The 16,710-nt window shown below is 38.3% G+C and overlaps 1 protein-coding gene across 1 annotated transcript in view; it reads right to left on the bottom strand.

Moving 5' to 3' along the window:
- The window catches only part of Ccdc7 (coiled-coil domain containing 7), a 262,433-nt gene that overhangs the window by 193,710 nt on the left and 52,013 nt on the right, over window positions 1-16,710 (bottom strand). Inside the window, exon 14 of the mRNA XM_063254066.1 lies at window positions 3,805-3,859. Within this exon, the coding sequence (XP_063110136.1) occupies window positions 3,805-3,859 (55 nt within the window). The remainder of the gene's footprint in view (window positions 1-3,804; window positions 3,860-16,710) is intronic.

Genomic DNA, 16,710 nt, shown 5'->3' with positions numbered 1-16,710 from the left:
CAGCTCTAAAAAAGGATAAACTTGAGACTTTTATAGGTAAATGAATACAACTAGGACCATACTTATAAGTGAAATAAATGAAACTCATATGTGTAAAATAAAGGGCCAGCCTTCCCTCAGAGTCTGCTCATGCTAGGGTTGCAAGAAAAGAAATTTTCTAGAACTGTTTCAACCACAAAAGTCAACCTTTCTTAGGATGGTACTTGATCATGACATATTCTGCTTCCACACCTGGCTCACCTGCAGAGTCCCCGCCCCAAACAACCCTTAAAAACCCTTTCCCCAAGCCAAATGGTGGCTGTCTTAGTCGACAAGGTAGTCCATTCCTACCCAATAATGGTTCTTTCTCAAGGCAGAATGTTTGATGTGGCTTTGCGTGGGTTCTGGTTCATCACTGGTGCCAAAACCTGAGAAGGATGCCTAGGTCAACTGACTGGTCCCTCCCAACCAGGAGGCTCCCCCTTGGTCCACAGCCAACTGACCCTGTGCAGACCATGAGCCCCAGATAATTCCCTTACTGATGCCAGCATCCAGGAATTTCAAAATTGTGAACGAGTTCCATTTATGCCTTCACCACTCTAATCCCTGTTTCTGTCCTTCACCCATATTTCCTCCCAGACTCTCTGAGACTTCCCAACCACTTTCCCTTGTTTCAACTCTGTTCTGGAGTGGGTCACTACAAAGCTCTTTTAGGGAATTTTCCAAGACTTCACGACTGACAAACTTGCCTTTTGCACTTTCATTTTCTTCCTTTTTCTTTCCACAAAGGCAATAGTTCTTTATGGAACAGCTCATCTATGTTTCTGGGACCCCTGCCCCTTGCTTGAAAGTCATGTCCACATACTGAGCCACTTCTCCTTCTATACTTGAACCCTCTCCAACTAGGGATGCCTACTGAGAGAGTTTGTGGTCCTACATCTCATTTGGGACCGTCTACACTCAACCTCCTCTCTGACCAAGGATGCCTGCTCAGAGAGCCTGTGGTCCTACATCCATTTGGGGACATTCTACAAATGATCGTTGCCATTAGCCTTCTCTCCATCTTAGCATCTCTCCTCTGCTTGGTATCCACTATGGAGAACAATCAGTCCTCTTCCCCTCTGAAACATACCTATGTTCCTTTTGGGATCTTCTATGGCAGATTCTTGCCTTCAGTCTTCTCTCTCCTCTGCCTCATTTTAACCATGGACAATGTTCCTTCTTCTTCCCCTGACCCCCAACTCTGTCCTCACTTGCCTCAGTTTTGTTCTCTACTCCCCTATCAGCCTCATGGAACTCAACCCAAAAGTCTCACTTCCCTCTGCCAGACAGGATGCATCTATATACATTCAACCCATCTATATACTAAACAATAGCTCAATTTGGCACCCCCAAAATACACTCTTGATTTTACTATCCTCTAGGATCTAGGACATATTTGTCAATGCAATGCAAAATGATCTGAGGTACTATATGCCCAAGTTTTCTGTGCTCTTTGAAACCGAACTCCTTCCTTCTGCACCATACTTCACAGACCAATATGACCCTCACCACTGCCAAAATCCTTACCTGACAATCCCACTGACTTTAATATGTCTTCTACTCGTGCCCTGCCCACCATACCCACAAAGCTTCTCTTGTTCTCCACTGCTGCCATTTTGTCTAATCTACTTTCATGTCCCTTTTGCCTTCTCTGGTCTCTCACACATCTTCCAGCATGTAACATCCTTTGCTGTTGACCCATACAATTATATAAAAAAGCTTAATTCCCATTTCCACTCTGTCTCCCCCCAAAAATTTTAAACTCCCATTTTATGTCCCAAGCAATACCAGACATTCAGACTAAATTCAAAAAGTCAAACCTGGATTCTCAATCTCCCCAGGGAGAGCTCTTAGATACGACTTTCCATGTGTTCAACAATAGACAAAAATAACAAAAACAGGACAAGCTTTAAAAAGGCTACATTCCAGGATGACCTTAAAAAAAAAAGAGGATGCATTCTAAACTAAACTTCAAGGCCAATTTCTGGCCACAGAGGCTACAGTAGCAGTAGCCCTTGGAGCTCAAGGTAGAACACAGGCCGAAAAAATGGAGCCCTACCACCACGACGGTTCAAATGCAGCAGAAAAACGATGCTGGACATGAGCCTACTTTGACCTGTGTTCACACCTAGGAACTCGTCCCATCTGCAGCCAAGAGGGCCACTGGAAGTGCGACTTCCCTGTGCACCAGAGAAAGGGTAAGTCATCACCTTCCCCACCCTCATGGGATAGGACATTGCCACCTCAGATTCATCATTGGCACATCTGCTCAGTATTGCCACTGAAAAGGATTGATGGCAGTTGGAGCCCACATCCTGATCAAGGTATCTCTCTTAGAGCCCCACATCTCACTGGACATCTCAGGTAAAATCCTCTCTTTTCTTATTAACATGGGAGCCACTCATAGTGTCTTTCTGAGTTTTCAGGCTGATGTTCAGGGTCTGTAGTCTCCTTTGTGGGAGTTGACGGCCAATGTACATGACTTCCTCAGACAGGACCTACTCCCTGCAGATTCCAAACCCTTTGTTGGCACACAACCATCTTATTATCCTAATTTGTTCTGGACCTCTTTGATTAAAATAAAAACACTCCAAATACTCAATTTCTCTTATACTGTCTCTCTCCCCATGGTTCTCATACTTCAATCCCAACCATCATACACCACTGACTCAGCCCTTCCCTTCCCTCCTCCCTCGTTGACCCTACAGTCTGAGACACATCCAGTTCTACTCATGCCACACACATTACTCTGCTGCTAATTTGCCTCAAACACCTCTCAGTCTTCCTTTCCATTCCCCAATACTCAATAGCTCTAAACTTCAATGGGGTTCAAACCTATAATGTGCTGCTTGTTAACTAATGGGTTTCTAAAGGTCATTCACTCACCTTATGACACCCCATTCTCCCTATCCTCAAATCCAATGGTTCCTATCACCTAGTCCAAAATCCCAGAGCTATTAACAATGGGATGATGCCAGTTCACCCGCTGTCTCATAGTCCTACGTGTACCTCTCACTCTCCTGTATGAGACCTTAAAGATACATTTTTCACTGTTCTCTTACACTCTGATTGCCGAGACTCCTTTGCCATCTGTCTCTATTGTAGACCACCCTAAGGCTCTCAGCCTCCTTTATTCCTATAACTTGACCACTCTAGAGATCTTATAACTCCTCTCAGACCCCACCTACAATGTATCAGGATGCTGGCTCTGCCTTCCCCATCAGTTCCTCTTTTGAGCTCCTTTCTTGGCTCTCTGTACTCCTGGGCCCCCTTGCAGGTCTCTCAGTCATGCTCATGCTCACGCCATGTCTCATCTCCCTATTCCACAACATGGTTACAGAAGTCACCACCAAAATTTTAACCAGATGTTCTTCTCAGATTTCTCTTATCAGATGGTGCCTACAGCTAATCCCAGCATTGACCCTACATCCCCAGCCTAGCCTTCCCACTTCACCCCTAGCCAGCCTAAAGCAGCCAAAAAGACCTCATTGCCTGATTTACTAACAAACAAGCAAAAAGTATATCAAATTTAAAGAAGAGCTATTTAAATAACCATAGTAACTTTTGAAATCCTGATACTATGTAAATATGCCTGAATTTATCATTGTATTTTCAAAAGTTAGCTAAGAAAAGTCAATCAGAAAGAAGGATCTATCTTAGAAAAACGACACTTTAATACACATAGACGTATGTGTCTAGGCCACATATGTACCAATGTTGCCTATATGTATAATTATCATAGCATTACTAATCAGACATAGACTCATACAGGGTGTGTTTTACCTGGACTTGAAGCAAATCTTCTTTCATTTTAAGCTGTTGGGCTTCAGTTATCTTTCTGTAATGAAAATGATTTAATATATATCATCATAAAAATATATCACTGCTCTTTGCTTTTTAAGGAGTAATTTAAAACACTACAAAATAGATGATTTTTGAACATCATTGAACATCAAAGGACATTTTGCACATAATGCATTTTAATTTTTAATTCCCTCCCCTCTCTTCCCTCCACCTTTTTCTAACTCTTGGTTCCCCTCCATTGGATTTCTTTGCTTTTGCAAAAGATCTAGTTCTCTGTTTCCTATGGTCTATCTTTTATTTTGTTCTTCATTTACATTTTGGGTTTCTCATATAAGAAAAACTGCAAGATATTTAAGCTTGCAGGTCTCATTTATTTCACTTAACATTATAATCTTAAGGTATATTCATTTCCCAACTAATATCTCAACTTTACCTTTCTTTATTTCAGAGTAGTACTGCATTGCTTATAAATACATTAAGAAAATGATAAAGAATATCTAATCATCTGTTGATAGACATGTAGACTACATCCAAGATTTAATTATTATGAGTTCTCCTACTATAAAAAAGGATATGCAAGTATAATGGTAATATGATGTTATTATTTCTTTCAGGAAGATACCAGTAATATGACATCGTTATCTCTTTCAGAAAGATACCTAGAAGAGGGAAAGCTTGGTCAAATAAAATGTTTATTTTTAGTTTTTGAGGATTCTCCATATTGATTTCCATAGTGATTGTATTAGTTTACATTTTCATTAACAATGCAGAGGGGTTCTTTTTTCCCTGAAGCCTCTCCAGCATTTGTTATTATTTCTTGATGATAGCCATTTGTTCTGGAGTAAGAAGGAAGCTCACTGTTCTTTGAACTTGCATTTCTCTAGTGACCCAAGATCATAAGTATTTTTTCTTGTATTTATTGGCCATTTGTACACCTGTGAAGTATCTATTCATTTTAGTTGTCAATTGTTTATTGGGTCTTTAGTTTTGGGAGGTCTAGTGTTTAGAAGATTCTATTTGGATATTAGAAAAGGCAACGAAAAAACCCCACAAAATATTAAAAATTCTTTTGAAATTGTGAGCAGCAGAACTGATGAAGGCGAGAACAGAATATGATAACTAGAAAATAGGACTGATATGTTGGCCAATTACACAGAGATACCTTGAAAATAACAAGATGACAAGAAAAAAATTAAATCAACAGCTGCTAAATTCTGAAAAGACTAATCCATGAGGAACTGGAAAAGTGGAAACTCAGAAGACAGTACAAATGGCATATAAAAACGTTCTAACAGAAATAAGAGAAAAAATTCCAAAGATGGGAAAAGAATTTAGCACACAGATAAGTGAGGCACAGAAAACCCTAAAGAGCTATGATCAGAAAAGAATGGTGAAACCAGATGATTATTAGCGATTATTTTGAAAACCTGTACCCCAATTAATTGGTGAATCCAAAAGAAATGAATACATTACTAGATACATATGAATCATAAAAACTAAACCAAGAAGATACAAAAATCTGGAAAAATTCAATAACAGACAATGAAATCAAACCGGTAATAAAAATCCTACCAACTAAGAAAGAATTCTAGGTGCCATTAAATTCACCACTAAATTCTACAAGAACTACACTACTCCTCAAACTTTTTAATAAAATCAAAATGGAGGAAGCACTGCAAGACTCATTTCTGGAAGCTGGAATTACTCTGATTTCAAAACTAGACAAGATGTCAATCAGAAAGAGAGCTATAGGCCTATCTCTTTAATGAATACAGACACAAAAATCCTCACAATACTGGCAACTAATCATTAGAAGGTTCATATAACATGAATAAGTAGGTTTTTCCTAGGAATGTAAGGTTGGCTCAAAATACACCAATCAATAAATGTAAATAGAAGCAAAGTCAAAACACATGATCCTCCAAATAGATGCAGAAAAAAATCTTTGCCAAAATTCAACTCAAAGTTTAATGGTCACACTTTCTTCTCTGATCAGATTTCTTTTTTTTACTTTTATTTAAGGAGAAAAAGAGAAAAAAGCAGAAAAAGGGTACAAGTTATACAGAATTTCAGAAAAAAAATAAACAGGAAATCACTAGTTAATGGATTACATATTGTCATCTTAGAAATATTTGTTCAAGTTACAAAATTAAAGCTTATAAAGTGGACATTCAAACAGTGAGACTGCAAACAGTTCTGTTCAATGATCCAACAAAACTCAGTAATATCATTGTCTGTCTTATACACTTAAATATACATGCAGTTATATCATTTAGAGCACTTTCTTTTCCTCTCTTTTGAACAATCACTATTACACATTTTGGGTTTTATTCCTCCCATGGTTCTTATTACTTTTTTGGAAGAGAGTAAAGCCAAATGTGACATAACAGAACAGAGTTGGTCAAATCAAAAGGGTGGACATAATAGTGTAAAAACATAATACAAGGTGATCAACAATGGTTACCATTATGCCTCCCACTATCTCAAATAGAATTACCTAAATCATCAGTTATAATAAAATTGAACAAAACAGTAAAGAACGAAACCAACAAAACCAAAACATGAGAAACATTACAGGTCTTCAAAAGTAGATAACAGTCAACCAAAATGGGCATCATAATGAATCCCACTATCTTCACAGCTGTTGCCTAAACTTTCGAACCTGGTACTATGAAGCAAAACAGAGTAGAGGAACATTAGTCAAAAACAAGATGGTAAGAGCAATACAGGACTTTAAATCAAGTAAATAGGAAATCAAAGTGGGTTACTATAAAATATCCTGCTATTTTTTATTTATTTTCCCCTTAATTAAAAGGATAAAAATAAACAAGTACATAGTAAATTGGAGATTGAGATAAAAGAGGGCATAACAACAAAACAATGCAGATCAAAACATAACCATTTAAGCAAAATAGTGTTTCACGCAAGATAATCCCAACATAAAATTAGTTACCATATTGTCTCTTTCCTTGAAATCTTTGAGCATAACTTCGTATACTGTAGCATCAAATATATCAAAACAATGTAAAACCATTCAAGAGAATGACAGTATTACAGGGTATTTAGAATCAACTAACAGAAAAGGAACAATGGTTTCTGTATAATCTCCTTGTCTATAAAAGTTTTTGTTCATATTAGCACATATAATAAAATCCAATAAGATACAAAATAAGACCTATGGAGACAGAAGAACAAAAGCTTGATGGGACTTCAAAGCAAGATGATATTAAATCAGCATTACCTATTATGACGTTGTTTTCTCCAAAATAGCTGTTCCTATCATCCAATCTTCTCTGCCTCATTTCTGTTGAGCTCTTTTTCTGTCATTAGTTGTCAGTTTGTCTTCTTCATTTTGTTTTCTGCTCCATTCATTGTAGCCTCTCTGCCACTATTTCTGGAATCTTCGTATTTTTCTTTTTTAGAATATCCTGCAGTATTCTCTGTAGAGTTGAATTGGTGGTTGCATATTCCCCTAGTTCCTGTTTATCTTGGAAGCACCTTGTTTTTCCATCAGTTTCCAGGTATAGTTGTGCAGGATATATCAATCTTGGCTGGAGGTTATTATCTTTCAAAGCTTGAATTATTTCCCCCCACACTCTTTGTGATTTGATGGTTTGTGCCAAGAAGTCTGCTGTAATTCTGATGGGTGTTCCCTTGTAAATGATCTGTTTCTTGTCTCTGACAGCTTTTAATATTCTGTTCTTATATTGGATTTCTGGAATTTTGATTATTATATGCCTGGGTGTAGCTCTGTTTGGGTTGTAGGTGGCTGGAGTCCTGTATGCTTCATACATCTGAGTATCTTTACCTTTTGCTAAATTAGGAAAATTCTCCTGGATTATTTCTGAGAGTAGCTTTTGTAGTTCATTTGTTTGTGTCCCTACTTCTTCTTTTATGTTCTTAATTCTTAAGTTATAGATACTCTTATCATCTAGCTTTTGTATTGTTGCTATTTGTTTTTTTGTTATTTTTAAGAAGTTTTTCATTTCATGCTCCCATATTACAAATCTGGCCTCCAGTTCAGATAATCTATCCTTGGTTTCTTTCAAGCTGTTATGCCAGTTTTCGATAGAGTTTTTAGTTTCCTGGTAATCTCTTTGAACCTGCTTCACGTATTCTGTTTTCTCTATTTTCTCCATCCAACAATTCTCCCCTTTTTTTCTGTTCTTCCATTCCACCATCTGTTTTTTCTTGGGCGGTGCTTAGCATTTCTCTAACTATTCTGCTTATGTCTTGCTTCAGGTCATTAATAACTTCATTCCTGAACTAGTCTATGAGGCTCTGGAGATAGTGCTTTATGGCTATTGGTACAGTGTCTGCTATTGCCAGTTTCTCAGGATTGGGGGCCAAGGACCCTTTCTTGTTGCTCCCTCTTCCCATATTCTTTGTTCCTTATATAAGTGTGTATAGGAGGCCCAGCTTCCTTGCCTGTCGGCCACAGTCTGTTTGAATTGCCCAGGCTAGGTGTTTCCGCCCACTGCAGCACACCAGAGAGATACAGACTGGGCAGTCTATGCTGGGCCTGCCCCTCCAGGTCAACCTACAAAAGGCTTCACTGCTAGGGTGCACCTCCAGACGTTGGGACCTGGGTTGTGCTAGCCTACTGGGTCTAAGTCAGTGGCGTCACACAGCCAGGCACTCCCTACCAATCCCGCTTGAGAGGGGGATATGTGACTGAAGTCACTGCAGCATCTCATTCCAGGTAGTCTGCCTGGTCTGAGTATGTCCTCCGCTGAAGCTTCCTTCTCTATGGAAGGGTCCCCGATCTGCTCACTCACCATAGGTTGATGCAGGGCACCCGGCCAGTCCCGCTCCCAACTCCATTCAACGCTTCCCACTCTCAAAGCCTTTGCACCTTTCTCCCTGCCATGCTGACTGGGCCGCAGCAGCGGCTGTAGGAAATTCAAATTGTAGCTTCCAGTGGTGCAGGGTCCAGCTTCTGCGCTGAGATCTTATCTGTTCCCCCTGTATCACCGGGATTGCATTTCCAGTTGGTTTCTCTTAATTTAGTTCATTCCTGGGGGTTGGCAAAGAATCTCCCCCCTTACCTAGGACTTCCTGCCCAGCACCATTCCTGGATTTCAAGTGCGGTTTCTGAGAGCCTCCGAAGCTGCTGCTATCTATCTGCCATGTTATTCCCGAAGTCTCTTATGAATTCTTACCATTTCTTATACTAGGGAGACTATGTGGTATTTACAAATGTGAATTTGATTTATTTCACTTATGATATGGTCTCAAGTTGCATCCATTGATTTATAAATCTTGTTTCTAAGATCTAGCTATTACAAAATGTGCTGCTATAAACATGGGTGTGCATATATCACTGTGATACGCTGTTTTCAATTCTGCAAATATGCTTTGAAGTGGAAAAGGTAGGTGAAGTGGGACTTCCAATCCCAGCTTTTTGAGGAATCTCCAGACTGACTTCCAGTTGCTGCAGCAGTCTGCATTCCCACCAACAGTGCAGAAGAGTTCCTTTCTGTCTACAGCCTCTTCAGCATTTGTTGTTGATAGCTTTATCTTGGCCATTCTTTCTGGAGACACAATCTCAGTGTGGTTTTAATTTGCATTTCTCTAATGACTAATGATATTGAATGTTTTTTCATGTATTTATTAGACAGAAGTCTTTTTTCTGAGGGACAGTTCCCTAAAATTTTTCCCCCCAATTTGTGGGTTTTCTTTTCACTATGCTGGAGATTTCTTTTGACATGCAGGAACTCTTTAATAGGATGTGATCCTTAGTTATTGATTCTGGGAAGTATTTTATGTGTGACTTGATTCTTGTTCATGAATTTTCTACCTACCCCTTAATGTTAAAGATTTCTACCTATTTTATCTTCAACAAATTTAGTGTTTCTGTTTTAATATTTAGATCTTTGATCCATTTAGACTATAGTTTAGTAAATGGTGATAGGCATGAGTCTAGTTTTAGTTTCTGGCTTATGGAGAGTCAATTTTTCAGCATCATTTATTAAAGAGACTCTCTTCCAGTGAAACTGTTTGGCCCCTATATGAAAGATAAGGTGCCTGCATGTGTTTGTAATTGTAGTTATATCTTTTAATCTATTCCATTTATCTTCATCTATTTATATTCCAGTACCATGTTGATTTTATTACAGTAGTTTTGTAGTATAACTTCAAATCAAGGATTGTGATGTCTCTTGCCTTGCCTGTTGTTGCTTAGAATTATTTGTGTTATTCTAGGTCTCTTCTGGTTCCAGATGAATTTTAGGAGTGATTTCTCTAGCTCTGTGAGGTATGTTAATGGTATTTTGATTGGGATTGCATTAAATCTGTACAACAATTTTGGGAGAATGGCTATTTTTACAGTATTTGTTCTTCCAATCTGTGAACAAGGGATGTCTTTTCATTTTCTGAGTCCTCTTCAATTTCTTTTTCAGGGTATTGTAATTTTCCCTGAATAGATCTATTACTTCTTTTGTTAGATTGATTTCTAAGTATTTCATTTTGTTGGATGCTATTGTAGAGTGTCACTTCTCTTATTTCTCATTGGTTTATTTTTTGTTAGTGTATAGGAATGCTATTGATTTTTGAATGTTGACTTTGTATCCAGCTACATTACTGAATTTATTTATTATACCTACAAGTCTTTCCATGGAGTTCTGGGCATCTTCTTGTAGAGTATCACGTCATCTGCACATAATGATAATTTAACTTCTTCATCTATCCTCACTCCTTTTATTTCTCTCTCTTGTCTAACTGTTCTGGCTAGTAGTTCCAGCACTATGTTGAATAGGAGTGGTGATAATAGACATCCTTACCTTGTGCGTGATTTTAGGGTGAAGGCTTTCAGTTTTTGGCCATTTAATACGATGCTGGCTGTTGGTTTGTCATAGATGGCTTTTATCATATTGAGGTAAAGATCATCTAGTTCAATTTTCTGTAAGGTTTTTATCATGAATAAGTGTTGGACCTTATCAATAGGTTTTTCTGCATCTACAGAAATGATAATGTGATTCTTATTATAAGCTCTATTGATATGCTCTATTGATAAGCTCTATTGATATTTACATTTATTGATTTGTGTATGTTGAAACATCCCTGCATTCCTGGGATGAATATAACTTGGTCATGCTGTATAATCTTCTTGATGGTTTGCTACATTTTGTTTGCCAAAATTTTATTAAGAATTTTTGCATCTATGTTCATTAGGGAGATTGGCCTGTAGCTTTCTTTTTTGGTTGGGTCTTTCTCAGGTTTTTGTATTAGAGTAATGTTTGCTTCCAGGAAGGAGTTAGGGAAAATTGAAGCCCTTTCAATTTCATTGAAAACTTTGAGTGTTGCCATTAAAGCTTCTTTGAATTTCTTGTAGAATTCTTCATGAATCCATCTGGACTTGATCTTTTTGTTGGTAATGATTTAATTAATTTTCAATTTCATTAATTGAAATTGGGTTATTTAACAGTTTTACATCTTTTTGTCCCAGCTTTGGTAATTTATATGTTTCTAGGAATCTATACATTTCTTCTATGTTATCAAGCCTACGAGAATAGAGGTTTTCAAAATACATATTGATGATCTTCTGTATTTTCCATGGGGTCTGTAGTGATCTCCTTATTGCATTCCTTATTGCATGAATTAGAGTCTTTTCTTTCCTTTTTAAAACTAAGGTTGGCTAGAGGTCTGTCAATTTTATTTATTCTTTCAAAGAACCAACTCTTTGATTTATTGATTCTTTGTATTGCTTTCCAGGTCCGTATTGTTTGATTTCTGCTCTGACCTTTATAATGTCCTGCTTTCTTTTGACTTTGGGATTGATTTGTTCTTTTTTTCTAGATGTTTGAGGTGTGGCACCAGGTTGTTTACTTGTGTTCATTCTGTTTTCCTGATGTGGCAGTTTACCACAATAAAATTTCCTCTGGGGATTGCTTTCATTGCATCCTACAGTTTCCAGTAAAATGTATTTATATTTTCATTTGCCTGTAAATATTGTTTAATTTCCTTTGTGACCCAGTGATTGCTCAGGAGTGTATTATTCAATTTCCATGTGTTTGTGGGGTTTTTGCAATGTCTTTTGTCATTAATTACTAGTTTTATGATCAGATAATATGCATGGGATAATTTCAGTTCTTTTGCATTTACTTAAGCATGTTCTGTGGGCTATTATATGGTCTATTTCAGAAAATGTTCCATGTACTGCTGAGAAGAATATATATTCTGATGTTGTTGGGTGGAACACTCTGTATACATCCACTAAGTCCACTTGTTCACAGGTGTGATTCATTTCTGTTATTTATTTGCTGATTTTCTGTCTAGTTGATCTGTCCCTTTGTATCAATGGCATGTTAAGGTCTCCTCTTATGATTGTGTTATTGCTTATTTGATTTTTAATTTCTGTTAGTATTTGTTTTGTATAGCTGGGTGCTCCCAAATTTGGTGCATAGATATTTAAGATTGTTATCTCTTACTCTTGAAGTTTTCCCCTAACTAGTATGTATGACCTTCTTTATCTCTTCAGATCATTCTTGGTTTGAAGTTCACATTGTTTGCAAACAGAATAGCTAATCCTGCTTGGCGGGGGTGGGGGGTGGGGGAAGGGGAAATTCCTGTTGCATGAAGTATTGTTTTCCATCCTTTGACTTTTAGTCTGTGAGTTTCCTTTTTGGGCTACATGGGTTTCCTGTACACAGCATATGGTTGGGTATTGTTTCTTAATCCATTCTGCAAGTCTGTTTCTTTTAATTGGTGAATTGAGGCCATTTACATTAATGGTTATAACTAATATATATTGGTTTATTTTTGACATGTTTTCTTTCTGCTGTTTATTCCTTATCTTTCCACTCTGTGTAATTGTCTGCCTTTCTTAGTGTTTTTTTTCCTGTGTTTATCTAGGATGTCTTTTAGGATTCTTTGCAGGGTTGGTTTGGTGGTCAAAAAGTTCTTCAGCTGTTATTTGTCATGGAAGTATCTTATTTCTCCATCCATTTTGAAGGACAGTTTTTCAGGGTACATCAGTCTGGGTTGGAAGTTGTTTTCTTTTAGGATCTAAAATACTTTACTCCATGATATTCTTGACTTCATTGTTTGTGTTTAGAAGTCTGCTGTAATTCTGATAGGCTTTTCTTTATAGGTGATTTGTCTCTTCTCTCTAGCAGCTTTTAATATTCAGTTCTTATGTTGGATTTCTGGGATGTTGATTATTATATGTCCGGGTGTAGTTTTATTTTGGTTATGGCTATTTGGAGTTTTATATGCTTTACTGATCTGTATGTCAGTTTGCATTCTCATGTTTGGGAAATCTCCAGCTATTATTTTTGTAAATAGGCTCTTGATATTGTTTGTGTTGTTCCCTTCTTTTTCACTTATCTCTGTCAATCTTATGTTGTTTTTCTTTGCATCATCTTGCAGCTGTTGATTTGTTATTTCCTAGTTCCTTGTTATTTTAAAAAGATCTTTCCTTTCCTGTTCACTAGCTGCAATCTTGTCTTCAAGGTCTGAAATTCTATCTTCACTTTTGTTGAGGTGGTTTTCCCAACTTTCAAAGGAATTTTTGATTTCCTATATATCTCTTTGAATATGCTTTATGCATTCTGTTTGTTTTTTATATTGTTCATTCAGTTTTCATCTTTTTGCACTGTTCCTTTAATTTTTTAACTGTGCCTTCTTTAGATGTGTTCAGCATTTCTTTCATTACATTTATCATTTCTTTTTTTACCTGGGAGACTATTTCTGATTTGAGTTCCTTTAGAGCTTCCCAGAGTTGTTTCATCAGTTGTTATCATTTGCCTTAGTCACTTTTTACTCATTGCTAAGACAAAATACCTGAAGCCCAAAGTTGGGAAAGGAAAGGATTATTTCTTACAGTTTTGGGAGGTTTCAGTCCACACTCAGTTGGCTCCAAGACAGGTGGGCATGGCTGGGCTGCAGTTCATGGCGGCCGCATACAGCAAGCTGGAAACAGCAAAAAGAAAGACATACCTTCTTCCTGCCATTGCATCACATCCTGGCTCTACCCCTATGTGGGTGGAACACTGACACCATCAATCCAAGCACTAGACACTGAACGAATAACAAATGCACAATTCAAATTCATGAGGACTAGGGACACAGACATAAAACATGACATTGCACTCCTGGCTCCCAGGACTCATGTACAACCTTTATACAAAAGACATTTAATCCGCCTCCAAGAGTTGCCAAAGTCCTAACAGTTTCAGCATTGCTGAACAGTCCAAGTCCCAAGTCTCCTCCAAGATTTATGGCAAACTCTTAAATGTAACCCCTGTACAAATGAAACAAGGTTAAACATTTCTGAAATTCAAAGGCACAAGATAAACATTACCATTCCAAAAGTTACAAACAGGGGAATATAAAGTATTGGAAACAAAGCAAGTCCAACACGCAGCAGGACAAACATTAAGTCCTAGTGTTTCACACTCAGCATCTGAAGCAATCTGGTTGCAAGCTCCAAAAAGTTTGGGTGATTTTACCCTCAGGGCACCTCTGGTGATTTCAACTCCTGCAGCTTTTCTCTTAAATCTTCTTTGCTCACTTTTTGCAGCTTCCCTTGGATCATCCACATTCCTGGCTTTTCCAAACTTCTGGGGTCTCCACTGCACCTTCAGCTTTACACTTACATTTTCACAAATTGCCCTCTCAGGGGCACACTGCTTGGCCTCCCAGGCCCTTTGCAATTGAGGTGGAAGCTGTCTTACCCTCAGAATTCGTGCATTTTCCTTACACCTAAAATCAGCACCTTGTGGATGCCTCCAAGGTTTGCTGCTGGCTGAATCAGTAGCCAGGCTTTTCTCTCTCTTGGCTGTCGGGGTCAGTTGCCTGGATTGCAGGGCTCTGTCTACCTGATTATGATGAAAAGCTTCTCTGTCTTGCTGCCATTCTGGAACCTCACGTGGCCTCTGTTGCCATTCTGGACCATGGCACTCTGTAGCTTTTTTCTCTGACCAAATTATTTCACCTTTGCTGTGAGGTTGCAAAGGGTGGGGACCCGCTTCCTGGGATGCCCCGGGGCCATCTTTCTTTCCTCTCTGTTTCCCAGCAACAATCAAAATCTCAATTCTGTCTTTACAATCCACAGCTTTCCTGGAATTTTCCTTCTGGCCAAATTCACAGCATTTTAAATTATCCTGATGGGCTCTTTGCTCCTGATTTGAAACATAAAGCTGGCTGAAAGCCCCCAACAATAGCCATGCCATACGCTCAATGTTCGATTACTTTTTAATTTCTTTTTCAAGATTAATCAGTCCATTGCCCTTTGTCTCAGTCTCAGGCAAAGTCTCTAGGCAGGAGCAAAATGCAGACAAACTTTCTGCCAAGCCATAACACACATCATGTGGAGTCCAAGGACCAATGTAGTCCTTCCAGCAGAAACCTCCCAAGCCTGGTCTTTACCATCAGGCTTTCTATCAGCCGTCCGGTCTCCTGAGCTCTGACCAGAATCTCCTCTACAGAGCAGCCTAAGCTGCTCCAGCTATATGCATCTAGGCGACATGTCTAAACCTTTCCAAACTCCGCCCACAAGCCATTTCCAAAGCCTCTTGAAAAACATGGCCAGGTATAGTCACAGCAAATGACCCCACTCCTCGGTACCAAATTCTGTCTTAGTCACTTTTTACTCATTGCTGAGACAAAATACCTGAAGCCCAAAGTTGGGAAAGGAAAGGTTTATTTCTTACAGTTTTTGGAGGTTTCAGTCCACACTCAGTTGGCTCCAAGACAGGTGGGCATGGCTGGGCTGCAGTTCATGGTGGCCACAAACAGCAAGCTGGAAACAGCAAAAAGAAAGACATACCTTCTTCCTGTCATTACATCACATCCGGGCTCCACCCCTATGTGGGTGGAGCACTGACACCATCAATCCAAGCACTAGACACTGAACGAATAACAAATGCACAATTCAAACTCATGAGGCCTGGGGGACACAGACATAAACCATGACATCATTTCAGGCATTTCAGGTGTACAGCTTACATTTTCTTCTATGTCCATGGCTCCTTGGCTTGTTTGGGATGGGCTGGATGTTTGAGATGGCATTTGGGTGTTTCGTTTTGTCAATTTTCTATATTTCCCAGTTTTGAGCAATGTTCCGAAGGTTCCCCCAGCTGCACTGGAAATCACCTCATATGTCTTCAACTTCTGGACCTGAATAGAGGTCACTGGATGTGGCCCCGTCAGGCCCATGCCAAAGTAGGATAATGTCACAGCTCTTGTAGGTAAACGGATGCAATTGGACATCAGGCTCAAGTGTGAAATGGTTTGGAGTCCAGGTTAACACTGAGAAATGTCCATGGTATTAAAAAAATCAAAGGAGTCCATGGGCTCAATAAAGCACAGCTGATATTATGAAAGTGATGCAACAAGAAATGACTATAAAGGGACAGTGGTAACCACTATTAATTTCCTATTATCTTGTTTTGAATTCTTGTACTGCTTTCATAATTTTTTAAGGTTTGGTTTTATTCTGTTCTGTTTTGTTAGATTTTGCAGTATCTGATGATATGGGCAGCTATTTTGAAGATAATGGGATGTGTTATGGCAATCATTATTGATTTCCTATTATCATGTTTTGAAGTCCTAGAATGCTTTTATTCTTTGTTTTGATTGGTTTTATTATGTTTTGTATTGTTTGATTTTATTAAGTGTGATGGTATGGACAGCTATTTTGAAGAAAACAAGAGACATTATGGCAGTCATTATTAACATCCTACCATTTTGTTTTGAACTCCTATAATGGTTTCATTCTTTTGTCTTGATTGGTTTTATTGTTTTGTTTTATTTGATTTTATTATGTATGATAATATGGACAGCTATTTTGAAGAAATCTAGAGACATAATAGTAGCCATTTTTCATTTCCTATTATCTTATTTTAAAGTCCTGTAAAGCTTCATTTTGTTTTGATTGGTTTT

The sequence above is a fragment of the Cavia porcellus genome, unplaced genomic scaffold (genome assembly GCF_034190915.1).
Source record: "Cavia porcellus strain 051 isolate PalLab524CR breed Dunkin Hartley unplaced genomic scaffold, mCavPor4.1 scaffold_7, whole genome shotgun sequence".
NCBI classification, from domain to species: Eukaryota; Metazoa; Chordata; class Mammalia; order Rodentia; family Caviidae; genus Cavia; species Cavia porcellus.
Note: the sequence above shows the minus strand (reverse complement) of the source record. Positions and strands in the feature narration are given on the sequence as shown.